General features: G+C 38.2%; 1 protein-coding gene and 1 long non-coding RNA gene across 2 annotated transcripts in view; one reads left to right on the top strand and one right to left on the bottom strand.

Moving 5' to 3' along the window:
* Positions 1-740: 740 nt before the first annotated feature.
* On the bottom strand, positions 741-15900 carry LOC127653992 (uncharacterized). The gene is made up of 4 exons (XR_007971884.1): positions 15794-15900; positions 15593-15714; positions 15400-15479; positions 741-1604 (listed from the first exon to the last, which is right to left on the bottom strand). It is a non-coding gene; the product is annotated as an uncharacterized LOC127653992 (long non-coding RNA).
* Positions 11154-16274, top strand: part of LOC127653991 (potassium voltage-gated channel subfamily H member 7-like) — a 118672-nt gene continuing 113551 nt past the window's right edge. The window contains exon 1 of the mRNA XM_052140896.1: positions 11154-11525. Within this exon, the coding sequence (XP_051996856.1) occupies positions 11450-11525 (76 nt within the window). The 5' untranslated portion in view covers positions 11154-11449. The remainder of the gene's footprint in view (positions 11526-16274) is intronic.

Here is a 16274-nt window from a genome sequence, read left to right as displayed (position 1 = left end):
TGTGTGTACATTTGGATAAAGTAATGGGACAAAAACAAACTCAATAAGACCTTCATTCAGAGAACAGGGATGTGTTCATTTGGAAAGAATTATATATATATATATAAATATTTTATTATTATTATAGTTCTTAAATGAAAACTGTTTTTAATTAGTGTTATAGGGTAAGGGTGTTGGTTAGGGTTAGTCTGTACTGTATTAATTATATTAAGCTTTACATATGCTGAAAACTATAGAAGTCTATGGTAAGTCCCCATTTAGCATTTGTGGCATAATGTTGATTACAAAAAAAAAACCATTTGACTTGTTCCTCCTTTTCATTAACAAAGCAAAAATGTGTTACAGTAAGGCACTTACAATACAATGAAAGTGAATGGGGCCAATCTATAAACGTTAAAATAATCACTCAAGTATAACATCAAGACATCAACAATATGTGTGTGACTTCTACATGATTTGAATGTGATAAAACCGCTTACAAACCTTATCTGTGTGAAGTTATGTAACGTGTCCAATTTTATGACTCTGTTGCCATGCCAATGTGACACCATGAACCCTAAAATGATTTTAAAAACTTAATTCAAAAAATAATTGTAATATTTGCATATTTCAATTTCAAAATAATAGAAATGTGTAAATCTTAAAAATAGGCTAAATTATTTTTTATAGAGTTTCTTCAGAAGGAGAAAAAGTGACCGAAGAGAAGAGGAACAGTTCACAGAATTTATTGACGATAAATTATCAATTCATCAGAGCTAGCAAAGCATGGAGAACCTGGCACCGAATGCAGTATGTTTTTGTAGGCGTGAGTATGCATCATGGTAGTAAGGAGCAGATACATGAGGAATCCTCCATTGAAAAGTCGTGTGTGTAGAGAGAACAAGTGCACAGCAAACTAAGGTAACCACACTCCAGGCACACAGGTAGAGATGGGCAACCAATATAGATACATGAGACAGGACCAACTACTTGAACACACAACAACAATCTAGCAAAGATCATGACACAACGAAGGGTTTAAGTAGGCAGTGAAACAGGTGCTGCCAGCATGCTAGCAGCAGTGGCATGATCAGCATTCCAATGGGAACAATCAGTGTTCCCATGAAAACACTGATCACGCATGCCAGCAGTGCCTGAGACACACAAGGAAGATAAAGAACAAAACAACAGAACAAACTGACAAACTTAACAGGACCATGACAAGTTTACAGTTCAAATAATACACAAGTTTTAACAGAAGATTACCGGAATGATATTTTTCCAGTGACTGCACTCACAAAGGGCAATTTCTATGCATTATTTTAGAGCTAACCATAACTAGAAATGTATGGTCACCATAGAAATTTACATGACTTTTAAGATTTGAATTTCTATCAGGAAGACTTGCAGACTTGAGTGAGATTTAAGATGACATTTATTTATGAATATAAAACAGAAATGTATTGTCTCTCTTTGGCGTAGGCCCCATCTGACAGTCCAAAGAAGTTGTACACGGAACCGTCATATCCTGCTGGAGAGAGGAGGCAGGAGCGAGGAGGCTACCCCCGTGCAGGACAGGACTCAACTGGTGGTGGTGGGGTGGTGGAGGTTGCCGTGTTTGCACACTGAAACAGCAATGTGTTAGATTGTGAGCAGACTTATAAAGCAACGGCTTACATGTGATTGGCTGGGAATTACCCAGCTAATGGTGCGATGATATACAGCTGCTAGTCTTCCCGCTAGAACTAAACTGCACTTACATTTCCATAATTTGCCAAGCCTGAAAAATCTATATTTTTTAATTCCCTGATATTTCCAGGTTTTCCATTCCTTTGCAAACCCTGGTTTATGAATTAAATAATGCTGCAGCATTTAGTTGACATGCATTTAACATGTCCTTGAACTTTTATTAAATCAACATTAAGATTTTAGATACAATTTTTAAAATCAATGTATACTAAAAAACAGTTTTTATTTTTACTTAATGTGTTAACATCTAAATTAATTCGATTTATTCTAAAATAAACCTCAAAATGAAGTTACACTGATGAAAGTACTGTAGATTTTATGGATTGGAACAAGTGGAAATAGTTTTTTGTAAGGTAACAATTGCAGGTTACCCATTTTGTCAGTGTATAAAGGAAATCAATATATTCTCTGTGTATATTTTTGGACCATTTCTTTCATGATTTTTTTCTCCTCAGTTTTTTAATCACTTGTTTTTCTTCACTAGTTTATTTTAAAATGTCTTGGATTTTAAAAGGACAACTGGATTTTTAAAAGTATCAAAATTCCCTGTAGTCTTGCACTTAATATGATCATTACAACTGCAGGTGTAATCATTTGTTAATAATATTTTGGAGGAATTCACATTTATACCCTACATTGCAGAATTTGGGCAGCATAATCAAAAGAATGGGAATAAGACATGGATTTCTGAGTTGTCAAGAGAGACAAACTGTGATTCAGTAACAAATGACGACTATTACTCACGTTAATGAAAGAATATTAAGGATGTACTGTCATTTCTTAGACTTTTGAAGGGTGCACTTAATTATGCTCTACTTTAAAAGGAGAAGATTCAATTAAACTGTTGTCAATCAAACTTTAAAAATACTTTTTTAATGGAAAATGAATTAATTATACATTTATTATTTTTACCATTGTTTTTAACTAGACAGGAATTAAATGAAATCCATTCAATTATAATAAATATTTTCAATTAACTATGAGTTGGAAATTGAAGTGCAAGTCTTATGTGTGGGTGTTTGTGCCTGTTTGTTTGAAATGATGTGAATGAAGGGAAGATAAGCTAACACCTCAATCCTGAATAATTTAGTTATCTTCGATTTCTTCCTTACTGTGGCTGTGCCTCTTCCAACAGCGCAGCCAAAACAGTTCATTCTATTTAACCAGAGACACTTAATTATTCAGATTCATTAGATAAGGAATGATACTGAAGAAAATGTCATATGAAATGTTCAAGCTATGCATATGTCATGTTAATAAACTAACTGCGCAATGAAAATAAAGTGTTGTGTTTAATTAATGTAACATACATTTAAATATAAAAAACTTTTAGATCTGATACCTGCAGTGGTTCATTGACAGCGAACTCAGCACCCCTTGTCTGTTTTAGTCAGTGAACTAATACGACTATCAATGTCTGTTCTCAAGTGAAACATGACTTTAAAAACGTTGGGTAGGTTTAATAGATGTAAATGTGCTGCCATCTGCTGTTGAAAGGGGTACTGCACAATATGGGAAACCTCATTGCCCATGACAGAATATTCACCCTTTAAAGGGATAGTTCATCCAAAAAGGACAATTATTTCATCATTTACTCATCCTCATGCTATCCCCAATGTGTATGACATTCTTTCTTCTGTAGAACACAAATTATTAAAAATCCATGTCTTCAGAAAGGTTATGATGGGTGAGAAATATTTAATATTTTTTATATTTTAAGTCAGTTTTTCCTAGAAATTATTCTCCCTGTCCAGAAGGGGGCAATATGCATGAAGAATGTGAAACACCAAAAACACAAGAAGAAGAATGTGAAAGTTAAAGTGGAGATTGACTGACCAAGGAGGAGAATTTATAGTAAAAAGGATTTAAATATGGATCTGTTTCTCACCCACAACAGATCAAAACTGTTCTGAAGATATTGATTTAACCACTGGTGTCGTATGGATTACTTTTATGCTGACTTCTGTGATTTTTGGAGCTTCAACATTTTCATTCACATGCATTGTATGGATTAAAAGAGCTGAGAAATTCTTCTAAAAATCTTAATTTGAGTTCAGCAGAAGAAAGAAAGTAAATGATTAGAGAATTTTCATTTTTGGGTGATCTATCCCTTTAAGGTAAGCTGGTGTAGCAAATGTACATGTAAATAAATGATAAAAGTTCACAGACAAAGATATAATTCCTCAGAAAAAGGTTCCCTTTGTATACATTATGTATTTGTGTACTGTGTTATGCATGCTATCTATCTGTCTGTCTGTCTGTCTGTCGTTCAGTCTGTCTGTCTGTCGTTCTGTCTGTCTGTCTGTCTGTCATTCAGTCTGTCTATCTGTCTGTCTGTCTGTCTGTCTATCTATCTATCTATCTGTCTGTCTGTCTGTCTATCTATCTGTCTGTCTGTCTGTCTGTTTGTCTGTCTGTCTGGCATTCTGTCTGTCTGTCTATCTGTCTGTCTGTCTGTCTGTCTATCTATCTATCTATCTATCAAGGTAACAGGACATACAAAAGATAGTAAATAAGTTTGATCTAAAGTTGCAGTTAGACGTTTGGTGTAAACTAAGGAAGTCACAAAATATTTTTCAATTTCATTTTAATCCATGCTTTATTTATTAATTTGCTCATAAATGTTTAGCGAAATAATGACACACCGGAAATTAACCTAATCATCCTCCCTTTCTATCTAGCACACTAGATGTTAGTAATTGACAGAGATCATTGAAATGGTAGGAATTTTGTATGTGTTTATATTTCGAGAAATGCGAGGATTGTTATCGTCAGCAGGGATTTACTGTAAAGCAGTTCAAGGAATGAAAACCGAAAACAAACCAAAAAAATCTGCAGAACTGTAAAACAGTTGAAGGATGGGCAAGGAGGAGGCGAGAACCGGCTAGTCAACATAAATCATATTTAATAAAACTCAAAGCACAAACATAAACACACATGACGGACATGTCCGTAATTCTCTCTCTCTCGAACAATCGTCACCGCCGCCTTTATCCCTCGCTAGCCTCATCAGGCTGATTGGGGACCGGGCGCTGATATTCCGACCGGCCCGCCCCCTCCGCTCCACACTCCTCCTGGCGTTATCTCAGGCCGGGTGCCACCGGCATGACGTACACCCCCCCATCCCTGGGGCGGGTGTACCTTATGCTCCGCGTGGGTCATCCCCGCCTTCCTCGCCCTGGGAGGAGACAGGAGGGGAAGACAACAACAACAACAACAACAACAACAAAAAAAAACAAAATAGGCGAGGGAAAAGGCCAACACGGTGCGACAGGGAGAGAGAGAGGAGAGAGAGAAAAAGCTCACTCACCGGTTCTCTGATGTACCGTCGCGTGGTCCTCGAACACTCCTCCACACTCAGGCGGACGACAGCCGCTCCAACCCCGGCGAACCGGAGTGAAACCGCCGACCCCAGCGGGTAGAACGCGCCTCCGCTTTCTGGCGGCAAATGGGGACACTCCTCCGCCCCTGGCAGCAGCTCTACCGCTCGGGCGGTCGGAGAGTTTCTTCCCTCCTCCCCTGCGGACGGCGGTCTTCCCTCGACCCCTCCGCGTCTCTGGGGACGGCAGGGCACTCCTCCGCCCGGCAGCGGCTCCTCGCTCCAGGCGGTCGGGTATCCAGTCCCCACTTGCCCGCTGGACGGCGGCCGTACCCGCATCCGGCGGTCGGGCTACTCCGTCCCCGGCAGATGGCAGCGGCGCCCCTGGGTGGACGGCAGTGTCGAGGACTCTGCGACGGGCATCCCTCCTCCTTCCGGGTTTCAGCACCAATGTAAAACAGTTAAAGGATGGGAAAGGAGGAGGCGAGAACCGACTAGTCAACATAAATCATATTTAATAAAACTCAAAGCACAAACATAAACACACATGACGGACATGTCCGTAATTCTCTCTCTCGAACAATCGTCACCGCCGCCTTTATCCTCGCTAGCCTCATCAGGCTGATTGGGGACCGGGCGCGCGATATTCCGACCGGCCCCGCCCCCCTCCGCTCCACAAGAACGTATCCCGGAACCGAGACCGAAATCCATTACAATTTTCCTGGAGTGAAAACATTATTTTAAAATGATGGTAACCAGTTAATAACTGCAAATTTTTGCTCCAATGTTTTTTTAACACATACATTTTTCAACTTTCTTTTGCCTGACAAATTAGGCTTCTTTCTTTTTAGCTTTCACATAAGCATGTGCTTAAATTCTGAAGGACTCTGCTAGTTAAAAAAAACAATGTTAAATTATTCAGCCCACAAAAGGTGACATTTAATCCAAGCACGCCCATGCAGCGTGTGTGTGTGTGTGTGTGTGTGTGTGTGTGTGTGTGTGTGTGTGTGTGTGTGTGTGTGTGTGTGTGTTTGTGTGAAGGACAGAGAGATTTAGGCTATTACTGTAATTCATTTTAGGTGGCCAAATAAAAACTCAAAATATTTTTGGGGATATATTTAATGTTAAAAATAAACGTATTGAAAAGACATTACATTATATAGGCTACCCTGAAAATTCCCCTACATGGGCAAACATTTTATTGCTTATTTTTGCTTATTTTGAGTGACACAATCAATCATTTTGAGCTTGTTTTTTCAAAGCAGGTGCCTTGTTTCTTTTGTGAGATCTGGTAACACTGCAACTGGTATATTACCCACCCATAGCACTGCCACTTTAATAAGAACATTATTAACCATTCTTTTATTAGTTCAAACTGGTTAACATTTGGAAAGGAGGATCGTCATCTGTTAACCGTCATCAGTTCCGGATTGTCAGTATTTTCACTGACTACTTTTTGATGTTTCAATGTCTCATGAATGAACAACATGCACCATTGCACAAATGCTCACTCATACACACATGTTGGCACCTTATGCACTTTGCCAATAAACCTCTCCATTACAGCTTAGGTTACCACAGGGGTCTGTTTCACTTTCTAATGTTCATTCTTGTGAATACTGATGCATGCAGTTGAATATTGATGAGTTGTTGTGATATATTAATGAGGGAATGGGCTAGTTTAGCTATCGCTTTACTGATTCACATTCAAGTCTAAAGCATGTCTGACACATTCACATAAACAGAGTCACACAAAACAAACCTGACAACTGGCGGAGAGGAAAGGAAGTCTGTTTCATGAAGAATATCAATATCAGAATCTAATATCAATCAGTTTTTGTTTACTGTACATATACTTGACAGATTTGTGACTAATGTTTTTGCAAGCACATCAGGGAATCGATGCACTATCAATCGGTGAAAGACTCATAAATTCCATTAATGCCCGTGTTTATGTAGTAGGCTATAATCTATACCCACCACTAGATGCCAGCACTGATATAGTTTAGCTTTATCGCACCCCTCAGCAGGTTTTCCCACATAGTTTCGTGACATCAGAAGTCACGGACCAGCAGTAATGATCTCTTAACAAACATTTAATTGCAGTGTAATCGGCGTTTAAGTAGTTGAAAGTCCTGACGTGATTTCTTTGTGTTCCAGTGAGAGGACACGCGCACACACACACACACACACACACACACACACATGTTGTGTTTCCATGTTTTATGGGGACTTTCCATAGACATAATGGTTTTTATACTGTACAAACTTTATATTCTATCCCCTAAACCTAACACAACCCCTAAACCTAATCCTCACAGAAAACTTTCTGCATTTTTACATTTTCAAAAAACATAATTTAGTATGATTTATAAGCTGTTTTCCTAATGGGGACCGACAAAATGTCCCCACAAGGTCAAAAATTTCGGGTTTTACTATCCTTATGGGGACATTTGGTCCCCACAAAGTGATAAATACACGCTCACACACACACACACACACACACACACACACACACACACACACACACACACACACACACACACACACACACACGTTGTGTTTCCATGATTTATGGGGAATTTCCATAGACATAATGGTTTTTATACTGTACAAACTTTATATTCTATCCCCTAAACATAACCCAACCCCTAAACCTAACCCTCACAGAAAACTTTCTGCATTTTTACATTTTCAAAAAACATAATTTAGTATGATTTATAAGCTGTTTTCCTAATGGGGACCGACAAAATGTCCCCACAAGGTCAAAAATTTTGGATTTTACTATCCTTATGGGGACATTTGGTCCCCACAAAGTGATAAATACACGCTCACACACACACACACACACACACGCACGCACGTGCTGTTTATGTTTAAATGTATGGCTTTATGTGTTGGATTTAAACACGCAGGTTTTTACAGGTGATGGTGTAGTTTTCAGACCTTGAATAATGCAAAGAAAACAAGTGCATATAAATTTTTAAACAACACAAATCTAATATTTTAACTTAGGAATAGTGAAGATTGAAGCACCCCAGATCATCACCGATCCTCCACCAAATTTCACAGTGAGTGTGCGACACTGTGGCTTGAAGGCCTCTCCAGGTCTCCATCTAACTATTAGATGACCAGGTGGAGGATCGGTGATGATCTCAGGGTGCTTCAGCAAGGCTGGAATCGGGCATATTTTTCTTTGTGAAGGACGCATGAATCAAGCCATACACAAGGTTATCCTGGAAGAAAACTTGTTTCCTTCTGCTCTGACAATGTTCCCCAACTCTGAGGATTGGTTTTTCCAGCAGGACAACGTTATATGCCACACAGGCAGGTCAATCAAGGTGTGGATGGAGGACCACCAGATCAAGACCTTGTCATGGTCAGCCCAATCTGCAGACCTGAACCCCATTAAAAACCTCTGGATTGTGATCAAGAGGAAGATGGATGGCCAAAGTCATCAAACAAAGCTGAGCTGCTTGAATGTTTGTGCCAGGAGTGGCATAGAGTTACAAAAACAGCAATGTGAAAGACTGGCATGCCAAGATGCATGAAAGCTGTGATTGAAAATCAGGGTTATTCCACCAATCATTGTTTTTTAAACTCTTCTTATGTTAAAACATTAGTATTGTGTTGTTTAAAAAGGAATATGAACATTATTCGAGGTCTGAAAACGTAGCATACTTTTTGTTATTTTGACCAGTTGTCATTTTCTGCAAATAAATGTTCTAAATGATAATATGTTTATTTTGAATTAGGGAGAAATGTTGTCAGTAGTTTATAGAATAAAACAAAATGTTAATTTAACTCAAACACATACCTATAAATAGTAAAACCAGAGGAACTGATCATTTTGCAGTGGTCTCTTATTTTTTTCCAGATGTTTATACTTGTAAACTCATCTCACTTTCAACTGCTTTTATTTTCAGCAAACTTAGCATGTGTTAATATTTGTATGAACATAAAAAGATTCAACAACTAAGACATAAACTGAATAAGTTTCACAGACATGTGACTAACAGAAATGGAATAATATGTCCCTGAACAAAGGGGGGGGGGGGTGTACCCATGTTGGAGGGTCATGTCAGGATGAGCCTGCAGGAAGGGTACCACATGAGGGAAGAGGATGTCTTCCCTGTAACGCACAGCGTTGAGATTGCCTGCAATGACAACAAGCTCAGTCCAATGATGCTGTGACACACCGCCCCAGACCATGACGGACCCTCCACCTCCAAATCTATCCTGCTCCACCGTACCTGCCTTACAACAGTCCTACAAACCCTCATTCCAGCCTCACTCGTCTTTTTGCGGACAGTCTGTAAGTAAGTAAGTAAGTAAAAGTTTATTTATATAGCACCTTTCACAGGTATAAGGCCACAAAGTGCTTCACAACTAAAACATTTATATCATAAAATACACACAATAAAAGCATATACAGTACATGATCATATCAACCCACAAGCAGCTAATTAAAAGCCTGAACAAATAAATGGGTCTTTAGTCTGCATTTGAAGGCATCAACAGAGTCAAGAGAGCGCATAGACGGTGGGAGGTCATTCCACAACCTAGAGGCAACAGCCTGAAAAGATCGGTCCCCTCTAGTACGATAGCGAGTGCGTGGAACCATCAACAGGTTCTGATCCACAGACCTCAAAGCACGCACAGGAGTATAACGCTGAATCAAGTCACTAATATAGGGAGGTGCCTGACCATGCAAAGCTCTGAAAACTAAAACCAAAATTTTAAATGTATCCTATAAAACACTGGTAGCCAGTGAAGTTCTTTTAGGATAGGGGATATATGAGACCTCCTATTTGTACGTGTTAAAATTCTGGCTGCAGAGTTTTGCAGTAATTGCAGTCGAGAGAGCTCCTTCTGGTTTAGGCATGAAAATAAACTATTGCAATAGTCTAAACGCGAAGACACAAAGGCATGAATGATAAGCTCCAAATCATTTTGTGAAACCATATTTCTAAGTTTCGAGATTTTCCTTAATTGAAAGAAGCAGTTTCTCGTCAGCTGCTTGCAGTCTGAGCACTGATGGAGGGATTTTGCATTCCCATGTACTCGGGCAGTTGTTTCTGCCATCCTGTACCTGTCCCACAGGTGTGATATTAGGATGTACTGATCCTGTGCAGGTGTTGCTGGTGCAGGTGTTGCTACACATGGTCTACCACTGCAAGGATGATCAGCTTGTAGTGCATCTCACAGTACAGACATTGCAATTTATTGCCCTGGCCACATCTGCAGTCCTCATGCCTCCATGCAACATGCCAAAAGCACGTTCACACAGATGAGCAAGCACCCTGGGCATTTTTCTTTTGGTGTTTTTCAGAGTCAGTAGAAAGGTCTCTTTAATGTTATAAGTTTTTATAACTCTGACCTTAATTGCCTGCCGTCTGTAAGCTGTTAGTGTCTTGATGACTATTACACAGTTGCATGTTCATTAATTGTTTATGGTTATGGTTGATTGAACAAGCATGGAAAATATTGTTTAATCCCTTTACAATAAAGATCTGTAAAGTTATTTGTATTTTTACAAAATAGCTTTAAAATACAGTGTCATGAAAAAGGGGTTTCTTTTTTGTTGTTTTTGCTGAGCTTATATACCGTATATATAACATTTAGATAATTTTTTTTTCACTCTCTGCCTAAGTTTGCCTAATATTTTCTTTGGTTACATGATCAATGTTCTTGCTTGAGTTACAATGAATTACGCCAGGAATATTTCCAGCACCATGGACAGCCCCAAAGGCACCATAAAGGCGAATAACAACTTTGCAACCCAAGGAGCGAATCGATTGACCTCAAATGCGTTTAAATTTGGAACGATAAAGTGTACTTTTAACATTGCAATTTTTTATAAACACTCTTTAATTTATTGATCCAGTAACTGACCTGCCTAATTTGATCTCAACAGCTCTTACGTTCACTGTCATGGATATCCTGAAGGTGGAAAAATAAAATCCCTCATGCTGTGGTGTTTGACGTGGTTTGCGGTGAGTGATTCGCGTGAACGGTTCCCTCCTCCCGCGCTCCGCTCGCGCACGACAGAAACCATCTCCTCGTGCGTATTACATAGCGTCGTGCGCAGTGTGCAAGGGCCCCTCGCAGAGAGACAGTTTCAATTTGATTGAGATAGTGCTCACACCAGCAGCATCACAGAGAGCTTCGTTTTCGTGTCTTTCGTTTCACAGAACGACAACCGGTGACGAAAAAAAAGCAAATGAATCACGGAAAGCGACTATATAACGTTAACGGGAGCGGTGGGAAGAAGGAGAAGAGTCCGCCGGAATGACCCCTCACAAAGAGACGCGTCACCTCGAGCTGCGCTCGTGAAGCTTGTCAAGCGGATTCAAAGGGGCGCGCGATCCAGCGGCTCTCGCGCACAAACAGTCGTCAATCATGCCGGTGCGACGGGGTCACGTCGCTCCGCAGAACACGTTTCTCGGTATTATTATTCGCAAATTCGAGGGTCAAAGTAAGTATCACCTTCCAGGTGTTGCAGTTATGCATGTTTATTTCGTTGAAACTATAAATGTGTGATAAAATGCAATATCGTTTTACTGGTAGGTAATGACCTTCCTCTGTATAGTGTGAATTTACCTCAAACACGCACTCTGCGATTTATTTCAGCCTTTCCTTGATGTCTATATGTAGACAAAGATTGTTTAGTTTCTAGCCATTGCGCAATTGTTTCTCATTAATGTAAACATTGATTAGATAAGTGGTTAACAAGGCAATAGATTTTAGATAGTGTTTGGACTCTTACTCCATTAGCTGTTAGAGAGGAAGCTGTCCACAACAGCATTTCTGCGTTTAATTACCCATTTGTTATGTGTTTGAGTGTTAATGTGTTTACTCAGACCACAGGCTGCCACACTTCCATTTCACCTTGGTCTTTTTTGACCCACATCTGAATTTAGGGGCATGAAGTTACATATGCATTCTAGGGTAACAGGGTAACAGTATAGGGTCGTTGTGTTATGAGACCATGCTGCACTTCTGTAATGTAAAACTGTTTCGTAAGGTAACCTTGAAATGTACTTAATGTGGTAAAAACTAAATGAACTGGTCAAAAAGTCAAAATAATATTACTAAATCAACCTGACCATATTACATTGCACCAACATAAGTAATTTTAAGGGTCAGATCAGGTATAAATAGGAACTTTTCACTTTTTACAGTGTGTACATTTGTTCACAAAGAATGCTGATATTCCTTAAAATGTTCCACCATTCCATGTTTCAGTTAATGCAATAAGTAGGTTCCTTCCCTTTCTTCATTTGGATGAGAAACTTGTATTAGTTGCTGATGTATGCAGCAGTTTGTTGTACTGTTTGTGCGTGTATGTAAATAATGTATGTTATGTCTTTGTCTACATTCACAGTGTAAAGTCTTACAATTCTCAATACTCCTCTTTTTGGCTTCAAGGGTTCATGAAATTCTATTTTTATGGTTTCATTATCTTCCCTGAGGTCCACTGATAATGTTAGTAAAGTTTTTTTATCCATCAAAACAGTCATAATTTTGTAACATATTACATTTTCCACCTTGTCTCTGACCATCTTTCTGAAAAGCTAAATTTTTACCTCAACTCCTCCTTTAATCTTCAATGTAAATGCCCTCTGTTATGATTGGCTAACAGCGTGCAGCCCCTCAAATTTAGCCATTTTTGAGAAATTCAGTCGGAAGAGAATAAAGAAGCACCAAAACATTCAAAATGTACTTCACGGTTTACACAATGCACATCCAACACATATCCGAATCTATGACACTATTCATCTTAAGCATAACTGTTAACACTTTGGACGCTGTAATCAATGATGATATCTACCATGGAAGCAGGTGCGGCGCTAGGGGTGGGCTTACCGGGCTTAAGCCGCAGATGTTTCAACAAAAGCCACGAATGTTTTTATAACCTTGTACTAATCACAGTTTTCATGCACGCAGTAAAAAAAATCCTTATTAGAACCGCTATTCTGCTCGCTGCACATCAAAAAGTGTCTTCATTCACTCTTGACAAGAACCGCCCAATCAGACAAGAAGTTCTGATTGGCATGTAAACTGGCCAATCATTGATAAGAAGTTGCATACGATCCGGCCAATGAGATTGGAAATTTTGGATGTAATTACCTCAATGCTTTAGAGATATGCACTTGTCTTGATGAGGAGATTTATTAGAATATTGAAATGGGCATTTAAAAAAGTAGTAAAACAGCCTCAGCTGACATCAGCACTTTAACAGCAAGATGTATTCTGTTAACTGCTTCAGGTATGTGTAAGTACTACTTATTAATTGCACTGTTGAATGAGGCTAACTATTAGTCTCTTAACAGCCTTGTAAACTATAGATTTCATCATTCTATTAATTCATTTACTTAAGGGTCATTGAAAAATTTCTCCCAAAATTAAAATGAGAAACCTTTTTAAAAATCTTGTTTAAAACACGTATGTCATATTCTCAGACATTTAATCTTTGTCAAATTTGGTTTCATACATTTTTGGAAAACCTTTATATAATTTTCTAAATAAAATAATAATAATAATACAAAAATATTAATAATAATTAAACTATGTCATGAGGTGTAACCATTAAATAAAAATGTTAAAATACTTTATTTGCACCTTGACTACACGCAAGTTTTTGTTATTAATTTCCAAAAAGATTTCAAAAATATTTTCATGGACTTTTTTTTTTATAAATATTGTGCATTTTTTGGTAAAACAATATCAATAATTTTTCTCAAGGTTACACCACATGAATACATTTAAAAGTGCTAAAAGTGTTTTCATAAACACATCAAAATAAATATCAAATGTTTTTTAAGCATCTTCCTTTCTACATCCATTGACTGCTGGGCGTTCCAATGTCTCCCATTCATTTGAATAGTAGTGGCCCGTCTATACTTAATAGTCTCAGTACCAATGTTTATCTCAGAAAACTAAATACTGAAAAACACTATTTTACTGTGTTATATAGTTTTTATGGTCAACATAAATTAAATGGCAGGTTTTTAATGGGGTTCAGGTCTGCAGATTGGGCTGAACATGACAAGGTCTTGATCTGGTGGTCCTCTATTCACACCTTGATTGACCTGCAATTAAATGGCTACCTACATGGTTACACCCAAAGATTTTGATTTGGTGGACAAAAGCATTTAAAAAAATGAATAATAATTTATAAAAATATTTTTTTAAGAAATACCAATAAAATGTTATTCTGCACAAGACAACATTTCTTTATTCAGGAATTTCAGATTTTTATGATACTTTAACTTTTTTATGGTCTCTGGACACATCACATTTTTTATTTTAAGCCCCAGAAAATATATAAATATGAATTTAAAGTCAGCAAATGAAAAATGTTCATCATAGAAGAGGTCAATTCAATTAAATGGTTTGTGTTTTAATGTATTTTTATTTAATAGATCAGGACAAAAATGAGAGCGTCACTTCATTGACCCTTAGGACACATGGCCATAATATGCACCTGTTACCCCTGTTATTGTATTTTATGATTCATTTTGTGAAAAGAATCCACGTTATGATCATGAAAAAGTTTTTTTTCTAGATAGCTCACCCTCAAGCTGCTGTGTCGTGACAACAGATGCGCCTGGTGTAGACAGTGTGTCAGCATCATAAACAAACATGACGTTTGAATATTAATGAATGGAACTGTTTACTTTTTTAATCGGGTCCAATAGTGTTACTGCCCCTTATACTTCAGTGACAGTTCCTTGGCAAAGACTCATTTTATGACTGCTTCACAAGATGCACACATCCAAGTTATCATCCTGCACTGAGGTACACATCAGCGGAAACAAATCAAAATGGTCAAAGACGTCCATCTAATGCTTGTTTATGTGGCCGTGTAAACGTGCTTCCTGTTAAAGAGACACAGACACAGCAAGACATCTAAGATGGATTCTTTATTTCCGACCACGCTTGAGAAAAACACTGCATTAATGTCTGTGGTTCCCGTTTGTGTGTAGGCGTTTTACACAAAAACTCACAACAGCAGCAAAAGAACAAAACAAAACCTTAATAGGATGTCAATACTCAAAACAATTGTATATCGGAAATACAATGTTCCAAAATAACAAAGAAAAAAAGTTAAACAAATTACACAAATTATTTCTGGAAGTGATTAAACCCCTAATAAACAACGGTAGTGGCTTTTACTGTTCTCTAGAAAAATAAAACATAGACAGATTAATAAAGATACATACACATAAGCCACTCATACTTACAAATCAGAATAAATCAGTACATTTAACACTTTTCCACTTATCAGATCTTCCCTTAATTCAATTAATGCATTTGTCATAGAGAACAGTATAAATGACACTCACTTTATGAAGCGCTGCACCGTACAGGAACAGTCACGTGACTAATAATTCACGTGTACGCTCGCGTGTCTCGCTTCTCCCCTCTAACATCATTTGTTACAGGAGAAAGAAGAATCATTTACTTCCCCCTCAGAAATCACAGCATTAAATGTAACAAATAGCACAAATAACTTAAACATCTTAAATGAACACTCACGCTCAATCTCCGTCATGGAGGCCTCTTCAAACTCGCCCCATGAAGATCTCTTGCACACGGAGAAACACAAATTCGGTGCAACAGTAGAATATTTCGACTGCCCAACGAACTCACTCAAACAACTGCAACCAGTACGAAACCATCAGTTGACATTCATATTTAATTATGCCATTTAAAAGGTTTTATCAACATATATCTCACCACAAGTGAGCTCTCACTCTATTCCTCATAAATGGCGCTTCTCTCCACTCCGACACACACAACTACTGACACCTGTGCATAGGGATCTCTAACACCGGACACTACATCACGTTCTCTTTTGGATACTTCATCACACATATTCACAAGGGTGACCCCTAAGGGTATGTATTCCAATTGCAGGCTATTATTGGCCTGGTCACATTTACATACACCAACAATTAAAAATAGCACTGATAGGTGAAAGAACAGTTTGTTTAGCAGTTTAAGGAACAAAACAACCGAACCAAAACAACCTTAGCAACTGATGAAACCCATCTTCTCTTCAGAGTGAAAACTTGACACCGCATCTTTTAAAAGCATACCAGAGAGATGACAACAGTCAAAGACATCTGTGTAGTACATGTTTGTATACACAAATTATTGAAAATAGTCCAGATGGATCCCCTTTCGTGTTCAGGAGTAGTTAGGCCACAGAGAGTTG

Source organism: Xyrauchen texanus, chromosome 13 (assembly GCF_025860055.1).
Source record: "Xyrauchen texanus isolate HMW12.3.18 chromosome 13, RBS_HiC_50CHRs, whole genome shotgun sequence".
NCBI classification, from domain to species: domain Eukaryota; kingdom Metazoa; phylum Chordata; class Actinopteri; order Cypriniformes; family Catostomidae; genus Xyrauchen; species Xyrauchen texanus.
This window is presented reverse-complemented; position numbering and strand designations above follow the sequence as displayed.